The following is a 22,544-nucleotide window of genomic DNA, read 5'->3' as shown; positions in this document are numbered from 1 at the left end:
GCCTCCGTGGGTTTTCTCCGGGCACAATAGTTTCCTCTCACATTCTAAGAACATGTGTTAATTGAAGACTCTAAATTGTCCATAGGTGTGATTGTGAGTGCGAATGGTTGTTTGTTTCTGAATGGCCTGTTAGTTGTCTACCTGCCTGAAGATAACTGTGATAGGCTCCAGGACTCCCGTGACCCTTGTGAGGATAAGCAGCTCAGAGAATCGATGGATGGTTTGCACAAACACGGAAAAGATGCAAGTTTTAATTTATTACTAAAATGGAAAGTTACAGTTTTGTAATGTCCCTGGCCCTGTGCGTCGTGTTAGTTGTTGTCAGTTGCGATATCATCAAGGGACATTTCATATGGAAGGTGTTGGGGTGGGGACAGATGTTTACGTTGCACTTGTGCGACAATTATTGTTTACAAATCTACGTCATTTGATATTCACCAAAGCTTCACAATTATTTATTTGTGATCAATTTAAAAATGTCAAACATGAGTGAATTCAATTAAAGCAATTTGAATGGAGATTTAATGAATGCATACTTATGGATGTGATGTGAAGTCTAGTCAAGATTGATAAGAATTAATCTTTTATTTTTATTCGATTCGAGCATTTGTATTGTGCCTTAATTTAATTACAGAATTTAAAACAATTTCCTGTCTTTTGGAGGGATTTTGTGGCTCACTAAATCAAAATGGTGGTACATTTTATTTTTCCCTGAATTTTACATTCAGGAAAGAGCCTGTTAATATTTGTGGCAATTAACACCACTATTTAAATCTGTAAGTGTATCCGAATCCATACTTAGTTTAATTAAATATCAATTAACCCTATATAGTGAAATTGGATTTCGAATATTGACACATGATGCTGTGGAGTATAAGATTCGGTTGCCAAAGCCTCCTGTAAGACAAATTCGCGTTGAAATTACATCATGCGTATTGAAAACCCCGGTGCATCTTGGGAAGAAGAACGTGTCGTCGTTTGTTAATGGGAGAGACGTCTTTTATCGCGCCCGATCGTGAAATTTTGGAAATATCAACTCCAAGACCTTGTACGGTATAATTAAGATAATACCGCACTGGTGAGTTACTGTGCATTGAAATTAAAATGTAGCACCTTTCATTTATTCGGGTTAACATTAAAATGAGAAATGACGAACCTGAAATGAGTACACTCTGCTGTATGGCTCGGCCTTCAGCGTTGCCTTTCAGTGTTGTCTTTGTGCATGCATGGCAATTGTTCCAACATTTAAAGGAGCATTTTTTTTGCTCGTTTCCTAGGGGTCGTGTGGTCGCAGTGGGAACAAATGGGAGCAGATAAAAGGTGAGTTGGACCGTCAAGAAGGCAGTTAACTGTCAGATTTTGGGTCACCAACCTACTAGAGCTACTTCTTTGATGATACTAGTAATGGCGAGAGTAAACCGGTTTTATGCAAATTTTGCTCAAAAGTACTTTATAAAGTCTTGGTAAAACGTTTTTTTGGTAGTAACACTGATTACGTGAATGATTTTTCTTTAAAAACTCCAAGCATTGTGAATGTTATAATTTTCGGATGTTTTTGTTTTGTGTAATTTATTCCAATAAAATTGTTTCCAGTCATTATTGTCCCTTTATGTAGTATGAATGTCATAATGTAAATGGGCAGAATCACAGGTGTACATCAGCTTCCATTTTCTGCAACATTACCCCGGGAGGGTCACGGTGTGCTGGAGCCTATCCCAGTGTGGTACACCCTGAACTGGTCGCCAATCAGTTGCAGGGCACACAGACAAAACAGTCATTCACACTCACACCTATGCTGAATTTATAGTCTTCAATTAACCTGCCATACTTTTTTGGGGGATGTGGGAGGAAACTGGAGTGCCCGGAGAAATCCCATGCAGGTATGGGGAGAATATGCAAACTCCACACAGGCGAGGCCCAATTTGAAGAATGGTTTTCAGATCTGTGAGGCACATGTGCTAAGCAGTTGTCCACCACCTGTGTACAGCAATTAAAAAATAAAAAGCAGAAGCAAACCTTGAGCCATAAGTGCAGCAAATGAGTTGCGAGAGGATACCTCCTCCTAGCATTATAATATTGCACTGTTGCTGTAATGTAAACACTAAACCTATGCATTAGAAACTATCGCACAATAAATGGCCGTGTGTCCCAATCTTTATTGAACAACGGAATCCTTTTTATATTGGTCTCACAGCAGACAATCAAATGAAAAAAATCGATAAAAATGACAACTCACATAATTGTTGTTTCACTTTCATCAGAAATGTACAAAGTGTGAGATAGGTGCTTGTTTAAATTGGCACAAAGTTACTACCCTCGAAGTAATAAATACATCTCTTCTACTGTATTAATAGAAACGGGTAAAGACAGAGATTAAGTCCAGGATCGTGTATCAAATAGTAAGGCAAGAAAGGCAGCTTTAATCATTTATTGCATTCCATACACTGGTTTGCATGATGTAATTTAAAATCAAAAGCTAAAGACATTTAAACCGATACAAAAATAGCAGACATCTTACTGAAAGTACTTTTTATTTTAAAAATGAAATTTTTAATGAGGATTTCAAAGTCCAATCCTAATTTCGTGTGCAACGTAATTGCAAAATACCGCTTCACTAATTGGTTGGAGCTCTTGACTCATGCTGTTAGAGCACTTAGTTGTTCTTCCGGTGTACGATACATTGCTGCTGTAGCTAGGTGAATAAAGATACATCTGTAATTATTTTTTTTTATTTTTTTACATCTGAGGGAGTTGGATAATTTGAATAATCTGATTGTAAGGTATTTTATGTTTGTACTTTTTCTTTGGAATGTCTCGTGAAATAGGATAAGTAGGACTGAACGGAGCGGCAGGTATGGCTCCGATGCACCCCGTGACTCTTCTGATTGGCGCGACAGACGAGAAAGGGATCAAGAACGTGATCGCCGATGGTCGGATGAGAGACGTGGCGATCGCAATGAAGGGGAGCGTGAGAGAGATCGAGATCGTGAACGTGATCGTGATCGTCGAGGATCCAGAGACAGTCCAGATGTGAGTACTTCGTAATTGTTTTTTTATATATATACAGTGACCCTGATGTTGTGGTTTATTGTTTGCATTTGAGTTGAGAAGCTAAAGCCCAATGATCGTAAAAAATGGGATGCGGTGGTTTGGGATTACAAGATATTATTGCTGTAGTCTGACATAGTGCAATTGTGAAAAGGCAATTTCTTTAGGTTTTATTTTTTTTTTATGTATTGTCAGTCAGATAGTTTCAGTATTACATTAACAGACACGGGGGAAAAAAATAAAAATGAAGTAGCTTTTGGATTCAGTTATACTGCACTACAGTGACGTAGAATACGTCTTTTGCTGAGTCATTGATCTGTTCGGCTAATTAGGACAAAATCTGATCAGGAAAAAAATGCAGATTCTGTTCAGGCTGATTAAAATTAGTGTAAAGTCTAGTTAAAATGTGTTAAAAGCATGTGGGAGGGATAACACTCCAATAAACAGTGAGGAAAATTAGTATTTGAACACTACAATTTTGCAAGTTCTCCCACTTTGAAATAATGGAGGGGTCTGAAATTTTAATCTTAGGTACATGTCAGCTGTAGATACAAATACATTTTAAAGAAATCCTACATTGTGATAACCAAATTTTTTATCTCCAGCGGACATGCGCCTAAGATGAAAATTTCAGACCCCTCCATTATTTCCAAGTGGCAGAACTTCAAATCGCAGGGTGTTCAAATATGTATTTTCCTTACTGTAAGTGTGGATGTTAACCTTCTGAAAATGGCAGTTTCACTGTATGTCAAATTTCAGTTGTTTTAATGATGCAAGAGTAACTGATGCACTCGTGTGTTTGTATTGAAGCCAAGAGAGCGGAAAAGACGCAACAGTGACAGATCCGAAGATGGCTATCACTCTGATGGAGACTACCCTGATCAAGATTATAGAAGAGAACCTGGGGATGATAAGAGGAGCAAGACCATCATGCTCTGGGGTCTCTCCCCTCATGTCACTGAGGAAGATGTGTGTTTCTTCTGCTCATATTCATTGAATGGTGTGGAAGAAACCCTTTGAAGATTTTAATGGTTTTACGGTTCTGTGCGTCATCCAGATTTGTTTTGCCATCGATCAACTGGAGGGCCCCCAGCCTGCCGATGTCAGACTGATGAAAAAGAAAACAGGTGAGACTGGGATACGTGGTGGACCTTTACTTTCCCCTAGTTTGTGACCGTAGGGAAAAGATGCTTCCAGCCAGACCCGTTTATCTATAGCAACATGGTCAGATCAGTCTTAAATAAAATGATACTTTCAAGTGTCAACATTACAGGTCATTAGAAATCATTTACAGGTAAGTGAGTAGGGCAATAGGCACACATTTGTTACGTAACATGGCGTGAGCCATGGTAACAGTGATAATGGGCAGTGTGTTCATTTTCCCTTTTTTTTTTTTTTTTTTTTTTTTTTTTTCTATGGTAAAACTCTTAAGGCCTGTTTACCAGTCAAGGCCTGGGTCGTGAAGCAGTTTGTGGAACAGTTTGATATGCCCATGGACTCTTAACTAACACGCCTCCCGTCTATATTTGAATGCTGTCTCTAGGTATAAGCCGTGGTTTCGCCTTCGTGGACTTTTATCACTTGCAAGATGCTACCCGATGGATGGAGACCAATCAGGTTGCTTCACAATCGCCAAGTCTAGTTTTAATCTTGGAGATGTAGGGAAAGTAACCCCAAAGGCAACCAGAATGCTTTTAGCCGAGCCGATATACAAATGTAATTTTTTTTTCTCTGGATGTATACCTTATTTTGAAGTATATTGTAATAAACGGTAACATCCTGCAAATTTGGCCCTGTGAGGCCATCTTTTTAGTCTTGTAAATTTTATGATGCTAAAATTACTAATGAGGTTTTGATAGCTCTATGCAAAAGCTTTTTTTGATCCATGGAATTTTTTCATGTGTATGTATATTTTATTATACTTATTTTTGCCAGCATTTTTGTGGGGAGTTCATCTGGTTTTCCAGAAAGCAGTCAGAATTTTCTTTTAGGGTCACATAATACATTGTGCTCTAGCTCACTCTGAGCACTCGGGTCCCAAACACTTAAAGATCCCTCTACATGTCTGTCTTTAACACAAAGGATACGTGCTGGGGGGCCCCTCACCCCCCCCCTCTTCTCCCCTTCCAAAATGGTTGCTCTGTTGAGTTGAGATCAACATGCAGCCCAAAATACTCCGGTAACATTTGTATTCCTCTTTCAGAAACGTCTGGTCATCCAAGGGAAAAGTGTGGACATGCACTACAGTCATCCCAGACACAACTACGGAGACTGGCTCTGCAACACTGTAAGTTTGTGCTCTGTCTTGATTCCACTAAACAAACAGCCACACTCCCATGCATGGAAATGGGTCAGCAAGTTTTCAATAGCTGCAGTCCTGTTAGTTTAGGCTTCATTCAGCTATATATTTACATAAGTACAAGAAATTAGGTCGTATCCCAGGTAAGTAGGGTGTGCTGCACCAACATAGACTTCAAATTGTCTCAGGCAGCGCTGCCAGGGCATTAGCAGGTGTATAATAAAAATGATGTGAACGGTTACTTGCAGTGTGGCCTGTACAATTTCCGGAGGCGGCTGAAGTGCTTCAGGTGTGGAGCAACCAAAGTTGGTAAGTAGTTAAAGAATCAGGAGGCCACCGACTCCCAACATGCAACCAGGCTGAGGCACCAATGTTGGGATGCAGTCCACTGTTTAGTTTTGTCCTTTTACAAGCCTTGTAAGGTAGACAAATGTCCTGTCACTGTTTTACATTTGACCCCGCAGAGATGGGAGAGAGCGCATGCACCCTAGACACACAGGAAAAAAAAAAAAAAAACTTAATTGGCTGAGTTACAAACCTTGATGTTACCATTTGAATGAGCTTTTAAAGGGTTTTAGTTAGATTCCTTTTTGTTGACTGATCTCAAAGTCATGTTTATCCACAAAGTCTGTCTTTCTCTCAACAGAATGTGAGATGAGCAGTAATGCTGATATTCCTGAAAATCAGCCCGGTGGAGACTTCTGTGGTGACAGTAAGGCCTTTTAGTTTTCTAGACTTGTTGCATATTTGCAACAAAGGTGTTTTCGCCATTTGGCAATGTGTTTAGTTTGTTCTTTCTCATTCACAGCAATCATCCTTAGAAATATCTCCCCCCTGTGCACCGTGGAAGCAGTCATGACCGTCCTGGCACCATATGCTAATCTTTATCCGAGCAACATTCGCCTCATAAAGGACAAACAGACCGGCCAAAACAGAGGCTTTGCCTTTGTTCAGCTGTCTTCTCCTCTGGTACAAAAAAAATATATAATTTTGCTAGCAGGTTTCTTTTTTTTTTTTTTTTTTTTTGTCTATATTTGACATTCTTGTGAACAACACAGGAGGCTTCTCAGCTGCTTACAATCTTGCAAGGACTTCAGCCTCCTCTAAAGTTGGATGGGAAAACAATTGGAGTGGATTATGCCAAGAGTGCTAGAAAGTGTGTAACTGTCCTATTTCCTTATCTTGTCGGTGGACAAAATATTCAGTGTACAGTATATATATATATATATTTTTTTTTTTATAGGGACCTTTTACTCCCTGATGGGAATCGCATCAGTGCCTTCTCTGTTGCGAGCACAGCTATCGCTGCAGCTCAGTGGTCCTCAAGTCAGGTAAAAACATTTTCTTTTTTCCGCATCACTTTTTTTCTACAGGCTTCTGATTGCGTTGCTTTTTCAGCCGCAGCCAAATACAGAAGGAGTTTCTGAGTACAGCCTCTTGCACGAAGGTTACACGCCAATGTCACAGGTTAGTAGATCGCAAAATTTCGCCATTGTAATGCTTGGAATTGGGGGCCCTTATCTACTTTATAGGCCAATGTAAATCCAGCATAATGTGCATCCATAGTCCCATCTAGTGGCAGAAGAGCAGAAAATACATTTTCAAATAATTTGTCATCCGTACAAATTAAATCCATGTATTTTATTGACGTTTGTTTAATTACCAGGGATACTATCAAGTTGCAGGAGCCAGCACGTCACAGGAGAACGGGATTCTCGGAGGTATCAAATGCTAAACCTGTCATCGTAATTTTCTTGAGATCCTATGTGATAGTTACAGAATTTTATTTGCACAATTTCAGCCGCGCCTAATATGAAGATTGTCCCGCCTGCCACTGGGGTGGTTCTCTCCCCCACCATGCAAGTCTACCAACCCCATATAATTGGCCAGCCTGCTCTTCAAGTAATGCGATAGTGTTTGGTTTGTACCATTAGGGACTCTGTTACAAAGGTGGAATAAAAAAACTATTGGATGCAGGCAATGCAGCTGGCCCAACCGTTAGACCCCAAATCTCAGACTGGAACTGTCTCAGGTGGGGATGCTGCGCCTGTTACCTCGGCAACAGCTGCCACGGCAGCCACAACCTCAGGACAAACTGCAGACACTGCCACAGGTATGAACATAAATTATTACAATTTTGAACAGACTGCTTGCCTGCTGTCATTTTGATTGTTTTGTCATGGGTACAGCCGTTCCAGATACATCCACGTATCAGTATGATGAATCATCTGGCTATTACTTTGACCCCCAATCTGGCCTCTACTATGACCCAAACACACACGTAAGCAGGACACTTTTTCAAAACTGCTCTTTTTTTTCACATTTTGTCATTATCTGGTTTTACTCACTTTTGTTTGTCTCCTCAGTATTATTACAACTCCCAGACTCAGCAGTTTCTTTACTGGGATGCTGAGAAGCAGACATACGTACCCGTCTCAGTCGATGCAAACGCCGCTCTCACTTCCACTACTGCTAATGCTAAAGAACCCCGTGAAGGAAAGGAGAAGAAGGAAAAGCCCAAGAGCAAAACTGCTCAGCAGGTAACATATTTGTCCTACATCCGTAGAAATTAGTGCTTTTTTTCTTTTTGTTTTCTTCACTGAGAGATTTTTTTTTCAGATTGCTAAAGATATGGAGCGTTGGGCTAAAAGTCTCAATAAACAGAAGGAGAACTTTAGGAGCAGCTTTCAGCCAATCAGTCAAGAGGAAAGGAAGGAGGCTGCTGCCGCCGACGCTGGCTTCACACTTTTTGAGAAAAAGGTACCACAGTTTATCTAATTCTGTTGCATGTCATCATTTGTCATTCTTACGCATAACTGCTTGTAATACGTTTTCAGCAAGCTGGGATTCTAGACAGGCTCATTCCAGAGATGATCAATGTCCCTGAACAGGAAGCAGCCACCAGCTCCGCCAACACCTCCAAGGTGAGTGTTTGGCTCGCGTCTTACTTTGGAGCCGATTAAATTGACTTTCAATCTGAGTGTGAAAAGTGACACCTTTGCGCTATTAGTGTGGCCTTGTGGCAGCATACAGCGGAGACAGTGACCCCGAGGAGGCAGCCGACGGAGATGGGGCCCAGGACAAGTTGACCGATTGGAAGAAGCTCGCCTGCTTGTTGTGTAGGAGGCAGTTTCCCAATAAAGAAGGTTTGATACGCCACCAGCAGCTGTCTGACCTCCACAAGGTAAAATATTATTGTGTACTTGATGACTGTCAACATTCTGATCACGTCCTGCTTTCTTTCCTAGAAAAATCTGGAAGTTATGCGGCGATCCCAAATGAGTGAAGCTGAGCTGGAGGAGTTGGAGCGAAGAGAAACTGAGGTTTGATAAATGGATAATAATAATATAATAATACTAATAGCATTTGTCGGTATTGCTTCCATACCAATTTATATTTGTGTACATAGTTGAAGTACAGAGACAGAGCAGCCGAGAGAAGAGAAAAGTACGGCATCCCTGAACCACCTGCTCCCAAAAAGAAGAAATACAGCCAGCCAACACCAGTCGTGTAAGAAGTTATTAACAACATAAACATGCCGTTGTTTAGTCAAGTGCTGTAGTTAGATTCTAATCTGTTTCGTCTTTTCTTGCAGTAACTACGAGCAGCCCACCAAAGATGGCCTCAACAGTGACAATATTGGCAACAAAATGCTGCAAGCTATGGGCTGGAAGGAGGGTAAAGGCCTGGGCCGAAACCAGCAGGGCATCACTGCACCCATTCAGGTATTTTATAGGAGGTGTATTTTATAACCTCAACTCATTGGAGTCAAGATTTTTCACACATTTTTCATTTAAGGCCCAACTGAGAACCAAAGGAGCCGGTCTGGGTACTAAAGGCAGCAACTACACCCTGTCTGCATCCGACACTTACAAAGATGCAGTCCGCAAAGCCATGTTTGCCCGCTTTACTGAGCTGGAGTGAACGAGATCAATGGACGGTTACCGGAGACTAAATTGATAGCATCTCTGAAGTGGTACAGCACAGACTTCCGTGTGTGCTCATCGTTCCTCGTTATTTTTGGCCTCTAGCTGCAGTGGCTTAACCATCCAATAGAAAGAATTCCAGATAGAGGCAAATGAAAATAAGTAAATATAATTTATACATTGTACATTTGCACAGTCTCTTGTTTAAATATTTCTTTTTTTGTGCAGTCATAATCTGCAATTTCCTCTGTTCATCACGCTGTACAGTTTATATTAAGTCTTGTCTGCTTACGACAAATAAATGTTTAAAAAAATGATTTGGTCCCTTTTAAAAATCATCAATCTCACTTCTACCTTGTATAAAAATGATTTGAAAATATAACTGATGAACATGCAAAATGTACATAATAAGGCCCATCCTGGTTTTCAACAACAATACATGCTCCCGTTTTGTTACTGGTACAGTAATCATGAATTATAAATCCAGTATAAATATGTTTGGTGTTTGTTTCATGCACCTTGGGATATTTTACAATACATGGCTTGATGATGGAGAAAAAAAAACTTGGAACATGCAAAAAACATGAGAACCCACTCAGTTTAGTCTGATGTGATGTATTTAAAAAAAAAAAAATCAACACTAGTAAAGTTTTTAAAAACTTGGGTGACTATAAACCTAACCCTTGTATTTACATTTGGAACCACCAAGTTTGAATGACGTGAAGAAAAAAAAAAAGGCAACTATTTGAAATAACCTGCAAGTCAAATACTTGGATTTGAAGCACTGAAGCGTTGAAGTTGGACATGTGTGTTCATAAATTTAGAGCACAGATGTCAAACCAAAGGCCCGGGGGCAGATCTGGCCCGCCACATGGTTTTTTGTGGCCCATGAGGCCAAATCTAGTGTCAATTTCCGTGATTCTTGTAAAAATATGTGCCAAGATTTCAAATTATATAAATGATAGTTGAGATGTTACAAGCATTTTTGTGTTCTGAAACATGAATAGTTTAAAAACACATTACCCTTGGTTTCTGATTCCAAAACTAGTTCATAAATTGATAATGTAAATAGGATGAGATTATTAAATATTTTTGTTCCACAGTCGTAACGGGCGTCTGAAGGAATGCAGCCCTATGGGGGCAAATGCAGCCCTATGGGGGCACAAACCAGTGCAATCTGTAGGCCGGTCCCAAGCCCGGATAAATGCAGAGGGTTGCGTCAGGAAGGGCATCCGGCGTAAAAACTGTGCCAAACAAATATGAGCGTTCATCTAAAGAATCCCATACCGGATCGGTCGTGGCCCGGGTTAACAACGCCCGCCCCCGGCACTGCTAACCTGCAGGGCGTCGGTGGAAATTCAGCTACTGTGGGTCGAAGACAAAGAAGAGGAGGAAACCGGACCCAGCGTCAGAAGAAAAAGAGGAATGCACAGAGCCTACAACTGAGTGTAGGGACTTTGAATGTTGGGACTATGACAGGAAAAGCACAGGAGTTGGTTGACATGATGATTAGGAGAAAGGTTGATATTCTGTGCATCCAAGAGAGCAGTGGAAAGGTAGTAAGGCTAGAAGTTTGGGAGCAGGGTTTAAATTATTCTACCACGGAGTAGATGGGAAGAGAAATGGAGTAGGGGTTATTTTAAAGGAAGAGCTGGCTAAGAATGTCTTGGAGGTGAAAAGAGTATCAGATCGAGTGATGAGACTAAAATTTGAAATTGAGGGTGTTATGTATAATGTGGTTAGCGGCTATGCACCACAGGTAGGATGTGACCTAGAGTTGAAAGAGAAATTCTGGAAGGAACTAGATGAAGTAGTTCTGAGCATCCCAGACAGCGAGAGAGTTGTGATTGGTGCAGATTGTAATGGACATATTGGTAAAGGAAACAGGGGCGATGAAGAAGTGATGGGTAAGTACGGCATCCAGGAAAGGAACTTTGAAGGGCAGATGGTGGTGGACTTTGCAAAAAGGATGGAGATGGCTGTAGTGAACACTTATTTCCAGAAGAGGGAGGAACATATAGTGACCTACAAGAGCGGAGGTAGAACCACGCAGGTAGATTATATTTTGTGCAGATGATGTAATCTGAAGGAGGTTACTGACTGTAAAGTTGTGGTAGGGGAGAGTGTAGCTCGACAGCATAGGATGGTAGTATGTAGGATGATTCTGGTGGTGGGTAGGAAGATTAAGAAGACAAAGGTAGAGCAGAGAACCATGTGGTGGAAGCTGAGAAAGGAAGAATGTTGTGCGGCCTTCCGGAAAGAGGTGAGACAGGCTCTCGATGGACAACCGAAGCTCCTGGAAGACTGGACGACGACAGCCAAGATGATCAGAGAGACAGGCAGGAGAGTACTTGGTGTGTCATCTGGTAGGAAAGGGGAGAAGGAGAGTTGGTGGTGGAACCCCATAATCCAGGGAGTCTTACAAGGAAAGAGATTAGCGAAGAAGAAGTGGGATACTGAGAGGACTGAGGAGAGGCGAAAGGAGTACATCGAGATGCAACGTAGGGCAAAGGTAGAGGTGGCAAAGGCTAAACAAGAGGCATATGAAGACATGTACACCAGGTTGGACACGAAAGAAGGAGAAAAGGATCTCTACAGGTTGGCCAGACAGAGGGATAGAGATGGGAAGGATGTGCAGCAGGTCAGGGTGATTAAGGATAGAGATGGAAATTTGTTGACTGGTGCCGGTAGTGTACTAAATAGATGGAAAGAATACTTTGAGAAGTTGATGAATGAAGAAAATGAGAGAGAAGGAAGAGTTGAAGAGGCAAGAGTGAAGGACCAGGAAGTGGAAATGATTACTAAGGGGGAAGTCAGAAAGGCATTACAAAGGATGAAAAATGGGAAGGCAGTTGGTCCTGATGACATACCGGTAGAGGTATGGAAGCAATTTGGAGAGATGGCTGTGGAGTTTTTGACCAACTTATTCAACAGAATACTAGCGGGCGAAAAGATGCCTGAAGAATGGAGGGAAAGTGTTCTAGTTCCCATTTTTAAGAACAAAGGGGATGTTCAGAGCTGTGGGAACTATAGAGGAATAAAGTTGATGAGCCACACAATGAAGTTATGGGAAAGAGTAGTGGAGGCTAGACTCAGGTCAGAAGTAAGTATCTGCGAGCAACAGTATGGTTTCATGCCTAGAAAGAGTACCACAGATGCATTATTTGCCTTGAGGATGCTCGTGGAAAAGTACAGAGAAGGTCAGAAGGAGCTACATTGTCTTTGTGGATCTAGAGAAAGCCTATGACAGAGTACCAAGAGAGGAACTGTGGTACTGCATGCGTAAGTCTGGTGTGGCAGAGAAGTATGTTAAAATAGTACAGGACATGTATGATGGCAGCAGAACAATGGTGAGGTGTGCCTTAGGTGTGACAGAGGAATTTAAGGTGGAGGTGGGACTGCATCAGGGATCAGCTCTGAGCCCCTTCCTGTTTGCAGTGGTAATGGATAGGCTGACAGATGAGGTTAGACTGGAATCCCCTTGGACCATGATGTTCGCAGATGATATTGTCATATGCAGTGAAAGCAGGGAGCATGCAGAGGAACAATTGGAAAGATGGAGACATGCACTGGAAAGGAGAGGAATGAAGATTAGCCGAAGTAAAACAGAATATATGTGCGTGAATGAGAAAAGTAGAGGGGGAAGAGTGAGGCTACAGGGAGAAGAGATAGCGAGGGTGGACGACTTCAAATACTTGGGGTCAACAATACAGAGCAATGGAGAGTGTGGTCAGGAAGTGAAGAAACGGGTCCAAGCAGGTTGGAACAGCTGGCGAAAGGTGTCTGGTGTGTTATGTGACAGAAGAGTGTCTGCTAGGATGAAGGGCAAAGTTTACAAAACAGTGGTGAGGCCGGCCATGATGTACGGATTAGAGACGGTGGCACTGAAGAAACAACAGGAAGCTGAACTGGAGGTGGCAGAAATGAAGATGTTGAGGTTCTCGCTCGGAGTGACCAGGTTGGATAGGATTAGAAATGAGCTCATTAGAGGGACGGCCAAAGCTGGATGTTTTGGAGACAAGATTCGAGAGAGCAGACTTCGATGGTTTTGACATGTTCAGAGGCGAGAGAGTGAGTATATTGGTAGAAGGATGCTGAGGATGGAGCTCCCAGGCAAAAGAGCGAGAGGAAGACCAAAGAGACAGTTTATGGATGTGGTGAGGGAAGACATGAGGGCAGTTGGGGTTAGAGAGGAAGATGCAGGAGATAGGCTAAGATGGCAAAAGATGACACGCTGTGGCGACCCCTAACGGGACAAGCCGAAAGGAAAAGAAGAAAGAAGAAGAACGGGCGTCTGAAGGAAACCGGAACAACAATGTGGCACGCAAGAAAAACGAGTTTGACACTTTTGATTTAGAGGCTATGTAGTGTAGTGTATTTTAGATTCATGAACTTTCACCACAAAGCTCATTATCCCTAACTTTTGTTTATTGTTTTTGTGATTTGTTTTTATGGTGTGCCGTAATTTCTTATTTTTGCATGTGTGCCTTAATTACCCCCAAAATGTTTGCAAACACATGGGCTCGGACCCCAATGTGTTGGTAAAGTGTAACTAATGAAATGGCCGCCGAGGGTCTGTCTTCCCCTTTCTGACCTCTTCCGGTCGAGGTGAGCTGCCATTGTTTTCAATTTCGGGTGCTTGGGAAGAGGACCAGACTTAACCAGCAACAACCTGTAGAGGCTGACATGGTTTTACAAGCACACTATGCGACAATGGTGACGATGTTTTTTTTTTTTTTTTTTTAATGTCTGAATCGCGTGTTTCAGCGTGACGCGGAGCAGAAACACGAAAGTCGTGATTTACGCACCGGCCTCTCCGTGCGTAAATGGCTTTCCACTTGAGGAACAGGAGGAGTTTGCCAAGTACGTGCAGGAAAGAAGAAAGCGCGCGCGAGTGGGTGGGTGGATTGAGCTGCTGTGGGGGTTGGAGAAAGCGACGGGAGGAGGCGGCCCCACGCCGACCCCCACAGTTTCGACTGCAATGTGCTTCACAAATGCCGAAAAATTGCTCCACAAATATTTCCCGCTGCTACCGTGGGGAGCGACTCTCCCATTGTGCGTCAAACTCCCAAACTCGTTTTAAAATAAGACACCTGAGTGGACGGCTTTCTCTTCGTCACGCATCGGAGGAATTAATATTGGCAATCTCCCCAACAGAGCCCCCCTTTTTTTCCTGGTAAGACATTTTATTTTATTTATTATGATTACGTTTCGTTGTGTTTGTATTGTCCATTTTTGCAGCACGCCTGCTTGATCCGGTTGAAGGGACTAGCTGATAAATACGAACGCAGAGAATAGAATAGAAAAGGGCTCTCGATCAGAGCAAAAACAACAACAAACAAGAACCTTGTTTCGAGACCCTCTGTAGTGAATTCACATATCAAGACCATGTGGCTCACTGACAGATTGTGCCCCATCTTTTGTATGACACATTTAAGTGCCCAAGTGTTTTTTTCTAGGGTATTTTCATTTAAAGGTCAGGGTTCATCATCGTAATTGTGTGAAAGAAACAGCAGTCACAAGTCACCAAATCCAACAAATCTAATTAATGTCACTATTATTAATTATAATCTAATGTAATAGTTGTTGGAAGCACGGTGGGCAAATGGGTTCTGCTTCAATCCTCTTGGTTCTCTAGGTTCGAATGTCTTCTTGTGTGGAGTTTGTCTGTTTTCCTGTGAAGTGCCGCCTTCCTCCCAGATTTTAAAAACTCGCATGGTATGGTTGGCCATCTAGGATAAGTTCCAGCTCAGTCACGACTCCAGTGAGGAAAAGCGGTTCCAAAAAATGAATTAACAGCTCAGCAGAGTTGAAATCAAGTAAAGGTCACAAAATGGACACTGGTTAAATATGCCTCCACAAGATAATAATTTTGCAATAAGTCATTAAAAATTATGTCTTGGAGCAATTGTGTCGAGTGATTTTCTCTTGGAGGCGGCACGGTAGGTAGATCAGCTGGTAAAGTGTTGGCCTTCCAGTTCTGAGGTCCAGGGTTCGAGCCCGGCCTCATCTGTGTGGAGTTTGCATGTTCTCCCCCGTGCCTGCGTGGGTTTTCTCTGGGCACTCCGGTTTCTTCCCACATCCCCAAAACATGCAACATTAATTGGACAACTCAAAATTGCCCCTAGCTGTGATTGTGAGTGTGGCTGGTTGTCTCTATGTGCCCTGCAATTGGCTGGCAACCAGTTCAGGGTGTACGAAACAGCTAAGAAAATAGATGAATGGATTTTCTATTGGAAAATGGTCAAGGCTGGTCATCATAAATCTTAAAACTGTTCAGTAGTTACTTTGGAAATATCATTGTTGTCTGTTTGTTGAGCCTGCCGTGTACTGTATTTCATCTTAAGTACTGTATCTAGTGTTCATACTATGAGAGCGGAAAGCCTACAGTGATTTACCCCCCACCACCTAATATTGGGGGAAAAAAGGGGGTTAAAGTGTCAATGATCAATTGTCAAGTGAGTGTGTGTAGTCAACGGCAGTTTTCGGAAGAAGAACTACAGTCTGTGTTATTTTGAGGCAAGAGGGGGCATCGCTTTTAATTTAAGTCGCCAATCTAAACACTAACAACGCGATGTATGGATTTTTCCCGCTGGGTTCATCACAGCGGACTGGTGGGCAGATAAGCCCGGCCACGGTCAGCGACCTCGCCATGGGCGCACCGGTTCGAGCAGACGTTGCACAGGTGTTTACTCCATGTGGGAGGCCGCCAGGTGCAACTTGTTTCATTTATCATGGTGGGAAGAACATGCGTATGTATGTGTGTATGTACACAATATATTGTGTCTCCACAGGGCATTGAGTCGATCTCTAGTCAGGTTTAAAGATCGTTCACCTCTCATCTGAGCAGGCTTCATCAGTACATGCTTAAAGCAAAAGTGATTAGACGTCAAACACCAAGACAGCCTGAACAGTGATGTTGGGGTCAATTCAATGACCCTTCGTACACTGTAAATATATATATATTTTTTTTAATGTGGAACAATGACTAAGGAAATTTACAATTTGATATTTGTGGATTTGGCACTTAAGAAATGATGAAGTACCGGTTGATTGGAGGGCACCTCAGTTTAGTTAGTCTTAGTTTGTCTTTGTAATTTCATTGATTTGTTCAATTGATAAAGGGTTAATATATAATCGATCAATCATGTTTGTCAGAAAGAATGGGAGAATCTCTTTTGGAAAGTTCTGAATTCCTGTTTGTGTTGGGCATAATCATGATGAAGAGGTGCCAATGGGCTCAAGCTGGGTGATATGGCCTTTAGAATAAATGCAAATGACAAATACATGCAAATGTACATATTTATATGATTTCTTTATTCCTCTTGATCAACGTTCCCTCTAATTTTTGACGTGTCTGAGCGAACATGCTAAGCCTGTGAGCGCTCCCTTTGACTACTGAGAGCAAAATCAGGCGTATGCACTGTGGTCAGATCGGTGTTATCCATTGAAGTTACATGCTTCATTAAAAGATTGAGATCACAGCATTTACATTACCATCAGAACATTTTAAGAACAATTTTGTGTTTTTGCAAACTTACAATGAAAATGTCAACAAACAAAAAAATATTTTGCCAACCAAACCAAGCCAACTATGAACTGTAAATTTGAAATGTCGCTTCCAACTTTATTTCATTTATTTATTTTTAACTCACAATGATATCCCCGTCTGTATAAAACTGAATTATTGCTTACAGGATATCTTTAGCAAAGCATGTTGAACGCTGAATGATGGATGCCCCCAAACAATTTTAAGGTTAATTTTATGATTTCTCGTATTTTTAAAATACAGAATTAGCTTTTTGTGCACTGTACTGTCTGGGCTTTCGTCCTCAGTCAGGCTGCGCCAAGGTGGAATTTTAACACTATAAACCATCTCATGCTGTACTTACTTTATACTTTCGCTTCAGACCAGAACTTTTTTTACTCAAAAAAGAGAAAATCTCATCCAGTTTCACCACTTTTTCAATATTATTATTATTATTATTATTATTCACATACTCCAACATTCATTAAAGCAACAGCATTTCTTTTTTTTTTTTTTTATTTAAACTTTTGCTGTTATTATCGAGAGTAAACATAAGCAGCATGTCTAACTCGTCTTTCCTCTATGTTGCCCAGACTCCGTGGGTGGACGGTGTTTGTAATTATGAGTGTACCCCTTTAAAGTTCTTTCTGGGCAGGGGTTGCAAATTTGCAACAGATTTAAAATAATCAAAAATTTCAAGTCCAGAGTATAATTTTCTGAAAGTATCAGATTTTTCTGTCTGTAAAATTTTATTTGGTTTAGTGAGGGTTAAGAGGCAGAGGTGGGTGGTGTTAGGGAAACAAGGAAGCAGAGTGTGTGGCATGGTGTGGCCGAGGAGCAGCTTGTTAGAGACCGCATGCTGCTGTGGAAAAAAAAAAAAAGCTGTGGTTCACGCTGGATCGGTTTTCATGTGCGGTCCAAGTGCGCAATTGCGCAGGTGCGCAGCTTAGAGGGAACATTGCTCTTGATTGCAAACACATTTTGAAAGAATTGTCTTTTATCAGCTTTTGAATAAATAATATCTTTATAAGGTGAAAATAAGTGCTTGTTTTTTGGGAAAATGTCAATTTGGTCCTAGGCACAAGTCCAGCTGTTAAAAGTGTGTAATTGTCAGGTTCATCAGGGTGACATTTGGTTAAAACCGCTTAAAAATAAGGAGGAGGCACTCATCACCGGTTTGCTTACATGCAAGGAGAACAGAAGAGAACTGCACCCCACAATTCTCCACCACGCTCTGGAGCAGTTCTCCCCGACCCCTTATTTTTATTTGCATTCACAATTACAACATCCCCAAAAGGGGTAAGGGCAGAAGCGTTCTTTTCTTGAATTATTGTGTCATATGTCAGACGGGTAAATGAGAAATAACATTCGTAAGCGTTTTAGAATTAGTAAGTGTGGCAAAAGTTATTTCAAAGTAATCCTCCAGGTGCCCTCCATCAGACTGGCTCTGTCTGGTCTTCCGCAGCCAGCCACTTCCTCTTTTTGGTGCAGTTCTGTTTCATGCTAAATTGCTAAATAAGTTCTATAATTCATTTATTCAGCAAAGAGTTTCCTTCATTGTAAAGCAAATGTACGATCACTGAATTACACAATTTTTCCAAGAGTAATTCATGTGATTCGGTATTTGGTTTGAGAGTAATGAATGACTTCCAAATTGAATCGTGATTCCTTCTAATATTCTGGAATAATGGGATCTTAGTTCAAGAAATGAAGAATCCAATTAGATTTGTTAATTTTATATTGAACAAGAATGTGAGTATGCTGACGTGTTTCGCCTGCCTCTTTTCTTTCTGTAAAAGTTTTTCTTTTTAGTTTAAAATTGCTTACTTTAAAGGGGAAATGCACTGGTTTGCATTAACAATGTTTCCAATAGGTCATGTAATATGTACTCTAATTTGAAAATGTGATGTTAAATCCTCTCTCAATCAATAGTGTTTTTAGAAGATTTTTAACGACAATTACGAATTTGCAGGGGCGCTGGTATTTTCCCGAGTCATATGAGCTACTTGCACGGATGTGACGTGTTGCGTGCCGCAACAAAGGCTCGATTACACGGGACACTTCCGATCAACCGATACTGCTATTTCTTTATCAGATGAGGATAAATCTGAGAAATCAGCGCTGGGCATAAATGCTGTCCCATGTAATCGAGCCTCTGTTGCGGCACGCAACACGTCACATCTGCCCACGTAGGTGATGTGACTCTCGAAAATGTCAGCGTCCCTGAAAATTTGTAATAGTCGATAAAAATCTTCTCAAAACACAATTATATGAGAGAGGTTTTAACATCACATTGTTAAAATAGAGTACATATTACATGACCTATGTGATACTTTGTTAATGCAAACCAGTGGATTTCCCCTCTAACCAAGATCCCGTCCCCTGGACAAAAATAGTACCCAGGATACTTTTGCGCCCATCTTGGTGCTATAAATCTTTATTGGTTGGGCACAACCGCCTCCTTTTTACCTAGCTAACCGGGTCCTTCTTATCATCTTCCATCCTGTGTTAGATCAACTTTCCCCAATTCCTTTTACCGAGATCACCCCCTGCAGCGCTGGATCATTTCGCGCTCCGTATGTGGTGCTGCCGTGAATATCCGTGCAGCTCTTTGAACTTGGCTATCAGACGCTTAATGCCACATATCATCATTTTGTTGGCGAGCTATAAACGTAACGGCCATCCCCACCGTGGCCAAATGCACAGAAACTATGTGCGCTAAGTGAAAATGTCGCAGTTGCAGCCCTTGTCAGTATAAAGTAAATAGAAAGTGTTTCTAAGATTTGTTCTGATTCAACTCTGAAAATTCTCATTTTCTGGTCTTTGTGAAGGCAGCTCTTTAAAAATACAGCTCTTCTGTTGGACCTTGTTAGATTGCAATTGCATCTCATGAAGTGGCTGTTGAGTCTATAGTTGCTGGAGGTGTGAGCTGTCCTAATGTGAACTCTTGACCACAGAGCAGGGTGTGTGCATCAGTTGGTATCACAGGAGAGCATGTGTTCCTGTGGACTCAGAATGCACGTGGCCGAGGATGAGCCAATGCCACCGGGTGCTCTCGACTGAACCTCGTGCCTGTTCCTGATATACCACGGGCCACGTGGGCTACAGCTACATGTGCCCACCCACAGCAGCCTCCACCCCTAAAGCACTTGTCCAACTGACACAACGGAAAAATATTCAGCGTAGCCCCCTGCTACGCTGAATAAGAAGAAAACTGGCATAATGTTACACAGGCTTAAAAAAAACACAGTGCTGGTGCTGAGAATCTGCACACATAAAGAAAAAAAAACACTTGTTTTTTTTTCTTTTTTTGTTGACAGTGTGACAATAAGCAAAAAAATTACATGGGCGTTTATGCATGATGTTATGCCTAAAGTGGAACTCTGTGTTGAGTGAATGTACTTATTTGCCTTTCACAGTTTTTTTAATAGACTTTCAAAGCAATGATTAACTGTAAATTGAGGAAAAAGGCAAACATGTCATGTTTATATGATGGCGTTATTATTCATTGTTTGTAAGCACGCCTGTAGTCTCCTCTTGGTGTTGGTGTCAGGCATGAATTATAAAGAACATAAGAAAAATGTAACTTTGAGATCCTAAATAAAGTTGCATAGATAGAATGCAATTAAATAACATGTAATAATGAGATTAGTGGGATTGTCCCATATTATTTTTTTTCTCATGCTTTTTAGAATATATCCACTTTTTGATATTTCATATTACTTGCACTGTATGCGGTTTCAATTGTCTTTTTTTAATATTTCATTTGTCATTTTTATTGTTTTTATCCCGTTTTAAATGTTTTATCTCTTTGTCATGTAAAGCACATTGAGTTACCTCCTGTATGAAATGCGCTATACAAAAAAAAATTGCTTTGCTTTGCTTTGCTATTGTGGAGTCATGGTTTTAATGTACATTTTTTAATATTTAGTTTTATGTTTACAACATTAAAAATGTTTCTCAAGCCAGGCTGTTGAAGTATCGAGTGAGGAGAAAGAAGAGAAAGTACATATAGTGTACATGCTACATAATTTGAACACCTCAGCACAATAATCACAATTGGGTTTAAGATAATACTAAATGAATCCTTTGGGGACGCAAGTACCTAAAATAATAGTCGCTTGTGCTTGGCTAATTACGAGGGGGCAGTGTAAGCTGTGACTACCGGGGCAATTTTTTTTTTCCCAGTCCAGCCCTTTGTGTGTTGTACTCAAGATACGAGAACACCACACCAACGTCATAACGATATGTTCACTGGCTATCGTGAGTCTCCTCGCCCAGACCAGATATATATCATAGTACCAAGGGTTAGGTGTATGAGGCGGTACGGTACCACAAGGCTTCTAAAGTGCAGGAAAATACAAACAAGGACAAAGTAGTTGTAGAAAAAAAAAATAGCAGAATCAACGCTAACTTTTAGTTACTGCTGCAACTATATTTGAGTTGCAAACTCTTCTCACGCAACCAGTTTCTCCTCTGTGTCTCTTCCTAATTGACTACCATTCCATTTCACGTCACATTCATGGAGTCCTTGGCTCAGACCAAAGATTTTCCATTGTGAATAGAGAACAGGTTTAACATTTATGATTGTCTGCTTGGACCGTTTTCGTAGCAGATCGGGGAGGGCAAATCTCTCCTAAAACACCACAGGGGAATTGCTCGGGATAATGTTAATCCAAGAATCAGAATCAGACTGACTTTGATTGGGGAATCAGGGTCAAATCTGGTTGACAGTATTTGTGTCTTCTTCTTAGGTAACATTAAAATTTGTCGGTAGTCTCGAGAACCACTGGTGTGAAAATCACAGGAATTTGGCTGTTTTTGGTTTGAAGTTACTGTTTCAAGGTAGATATGGCTATCAGGGTTCCATTACACGGGTAATGTAAAAATGAGCACCATATTTATCAAGGCGGTGTTTTCCTAGCTTTATTCAACCAAGGCACCCTTTTTGGAAAAATCTCATAGCACACCACTAAACAAAAACATCCCAAGAAGTTTGAATAAAGAAATACCAATGATCTTGTGACGGAAATGTGAAATCTTGGCCTGGTTAAATGAGCAAAACGCTCATATGCTCACAGGAAGACACGACTTATTCTGTTGTATGAATGACAACAGGTGGATATACATATATTTATTTGACCTTCTCCCATCTGATGGAAGAGTATTTGTTCTGCCGGTTGCTAGGCTGTACATTGTTAGCGGGGATTATTGGAGAAAGATGTACTGTATTTGCAATTAACAATCCTAATTTTTGAACAAATTTATTGGAACTGGACATTTTATCATTGCCCACCTGATGATCTGTCACATCACACTAGTCCAATGACACCCCGGTTAGGAATCACTGTATTAAATGAATGTGATGTTAGCATTTTTTTCTCATTGAAATAATAGGACTTTTCTAAGATGTGTTGCCAGGAATTTGAGAGCTGCTGTTTTGAGTGGTTTTGTTGTTAAACAGTGCCGCATTATTATCTATCCCAACCAGGAGATGCAACTAGACACTGCTCTCCGAGAAGCCACTGGCTTGTGACACACAGTACGCAAAACACGAGAGCAAACACCCAAAAACTCAAACAGGCCTTGACCTTTGGCGGCGTGATTTGTTTGCCTGCCCTAGATGGGATGTTCTGGGAAGAGGACATTTCTGTTACCCAACCCATGGCACCCTGAGACGAAGTTGTGAGAGGTGTTGGCGAATGAACTGGATTCGATTAGAGTTGAAAGTCATTGTGTCAAC

The 22,544-nt window shown here is 41.2% G+C and overlaps 2 protein-coding genes across 5 annotated transcripts in view; both read left to right on the top strand.

Moving 5' to 3' along the window:
• Positions 1-940: 940 nt before the first annotated feature.
• rbm5 (RNA binding motif protein 5) lies at positions 941-9,590 on the top strand. The gene is made up of 25 exons (XM_061831418.1): positions 941-1,078; positions 1,278-1,320; positions 2,826-3,030; positions 3,859-4,017; positions 4,106-4,175; positions 4,592-4,665; positions 5,252-5,335; positions 5,596-5,656; positions 5,994-6,059; positions 6,156-6,316; positions 6,406-6,503; positions 6,591-6,678; positions 6,746-6,814; positions 7,014-7,068; positions 7,149-7,249; positions 7,325-7,460; positions 7,537-7,628; positions 7,714-7,887; positions 7,967-8,107; positions 8,185-8,271; positions 8,358-8,531; positions 8,596-8,670; positions 8,757-8,857; positions 8,943-9,072; positions 9,146-9,590. The coding sequence occupies exons 2-25, from the start codon at positions 1,304-1,306 to the stop codon at positions 9,269-9,271; spliced, it is 2,544 nt and encodes an 847-aa protein (XP_061687402.1). The 5' UTR covers positions 941-1,078; positions 1,278-1,303; the 3' UTR covers positions 9,272-9,590.
• A 4,267-nt stretch (positions 9,591-13,857) lies between these two features.
• LOC133507739 (sodium-coupled neutral amino acid transporter 3-like) overlaps positions 13,858-22,544 on the top strand; it is a 29,315-nt gene continuing 20,628 nt past the window's right edge. For 2 of the 4 annotated variants that reach the window (XM_061833101.1, XM_061833102.1), the window contains exon 1: positions 13,858-14,449. The gene's annotated coding sequence lies outside the window, so the exon portion shown is untranslated. The remainder of the gene's footprint in view (positions 14,450-22,544) is intronic. The other 2 variants (XM_061833099.1, XM_061833100.1) reach the window with 1 other exon arrangement.

The sequence above is a fragment of the Syngnathoides biaculeatus genome, chromosome 10 (genome assembly GCF_019802595.1).
Source record: "Syngnathoides biaculeatus isolate LvHL_M chromosome 10, ASM1980259v1, whole genome shotgun sequence".
NCBI lineage: Eukaryota > Metazoa > Chordata > Actinopteri > Syngnathiformes > Syngnathidae > Syngnathoides > Syngnathoides biaculeatus.
This window is presented reverse-complemented; position numbering and strand designations above follow the sequence as displayed.

Bases quoted from the DNA above. Each gene is read 5' to 3' on its own strand.
- rbm5 (XM_061831418.1), top strand. The intron at 6,679-6,745 runs GTAAAAACATTT...TTGCTTTTTCAG, and splicing joins CTCAGTGGTCCTCAAGTCAG to CCGCAGCCAAATACAGAAGG. The intron at 7,888-7,966 runs GTAACATATTTG...TTTTTTTTTCAG, and splicing joins AGAGCAAAACTGCTCAGCAG to ATTGCTAAAGATATGGAGCG.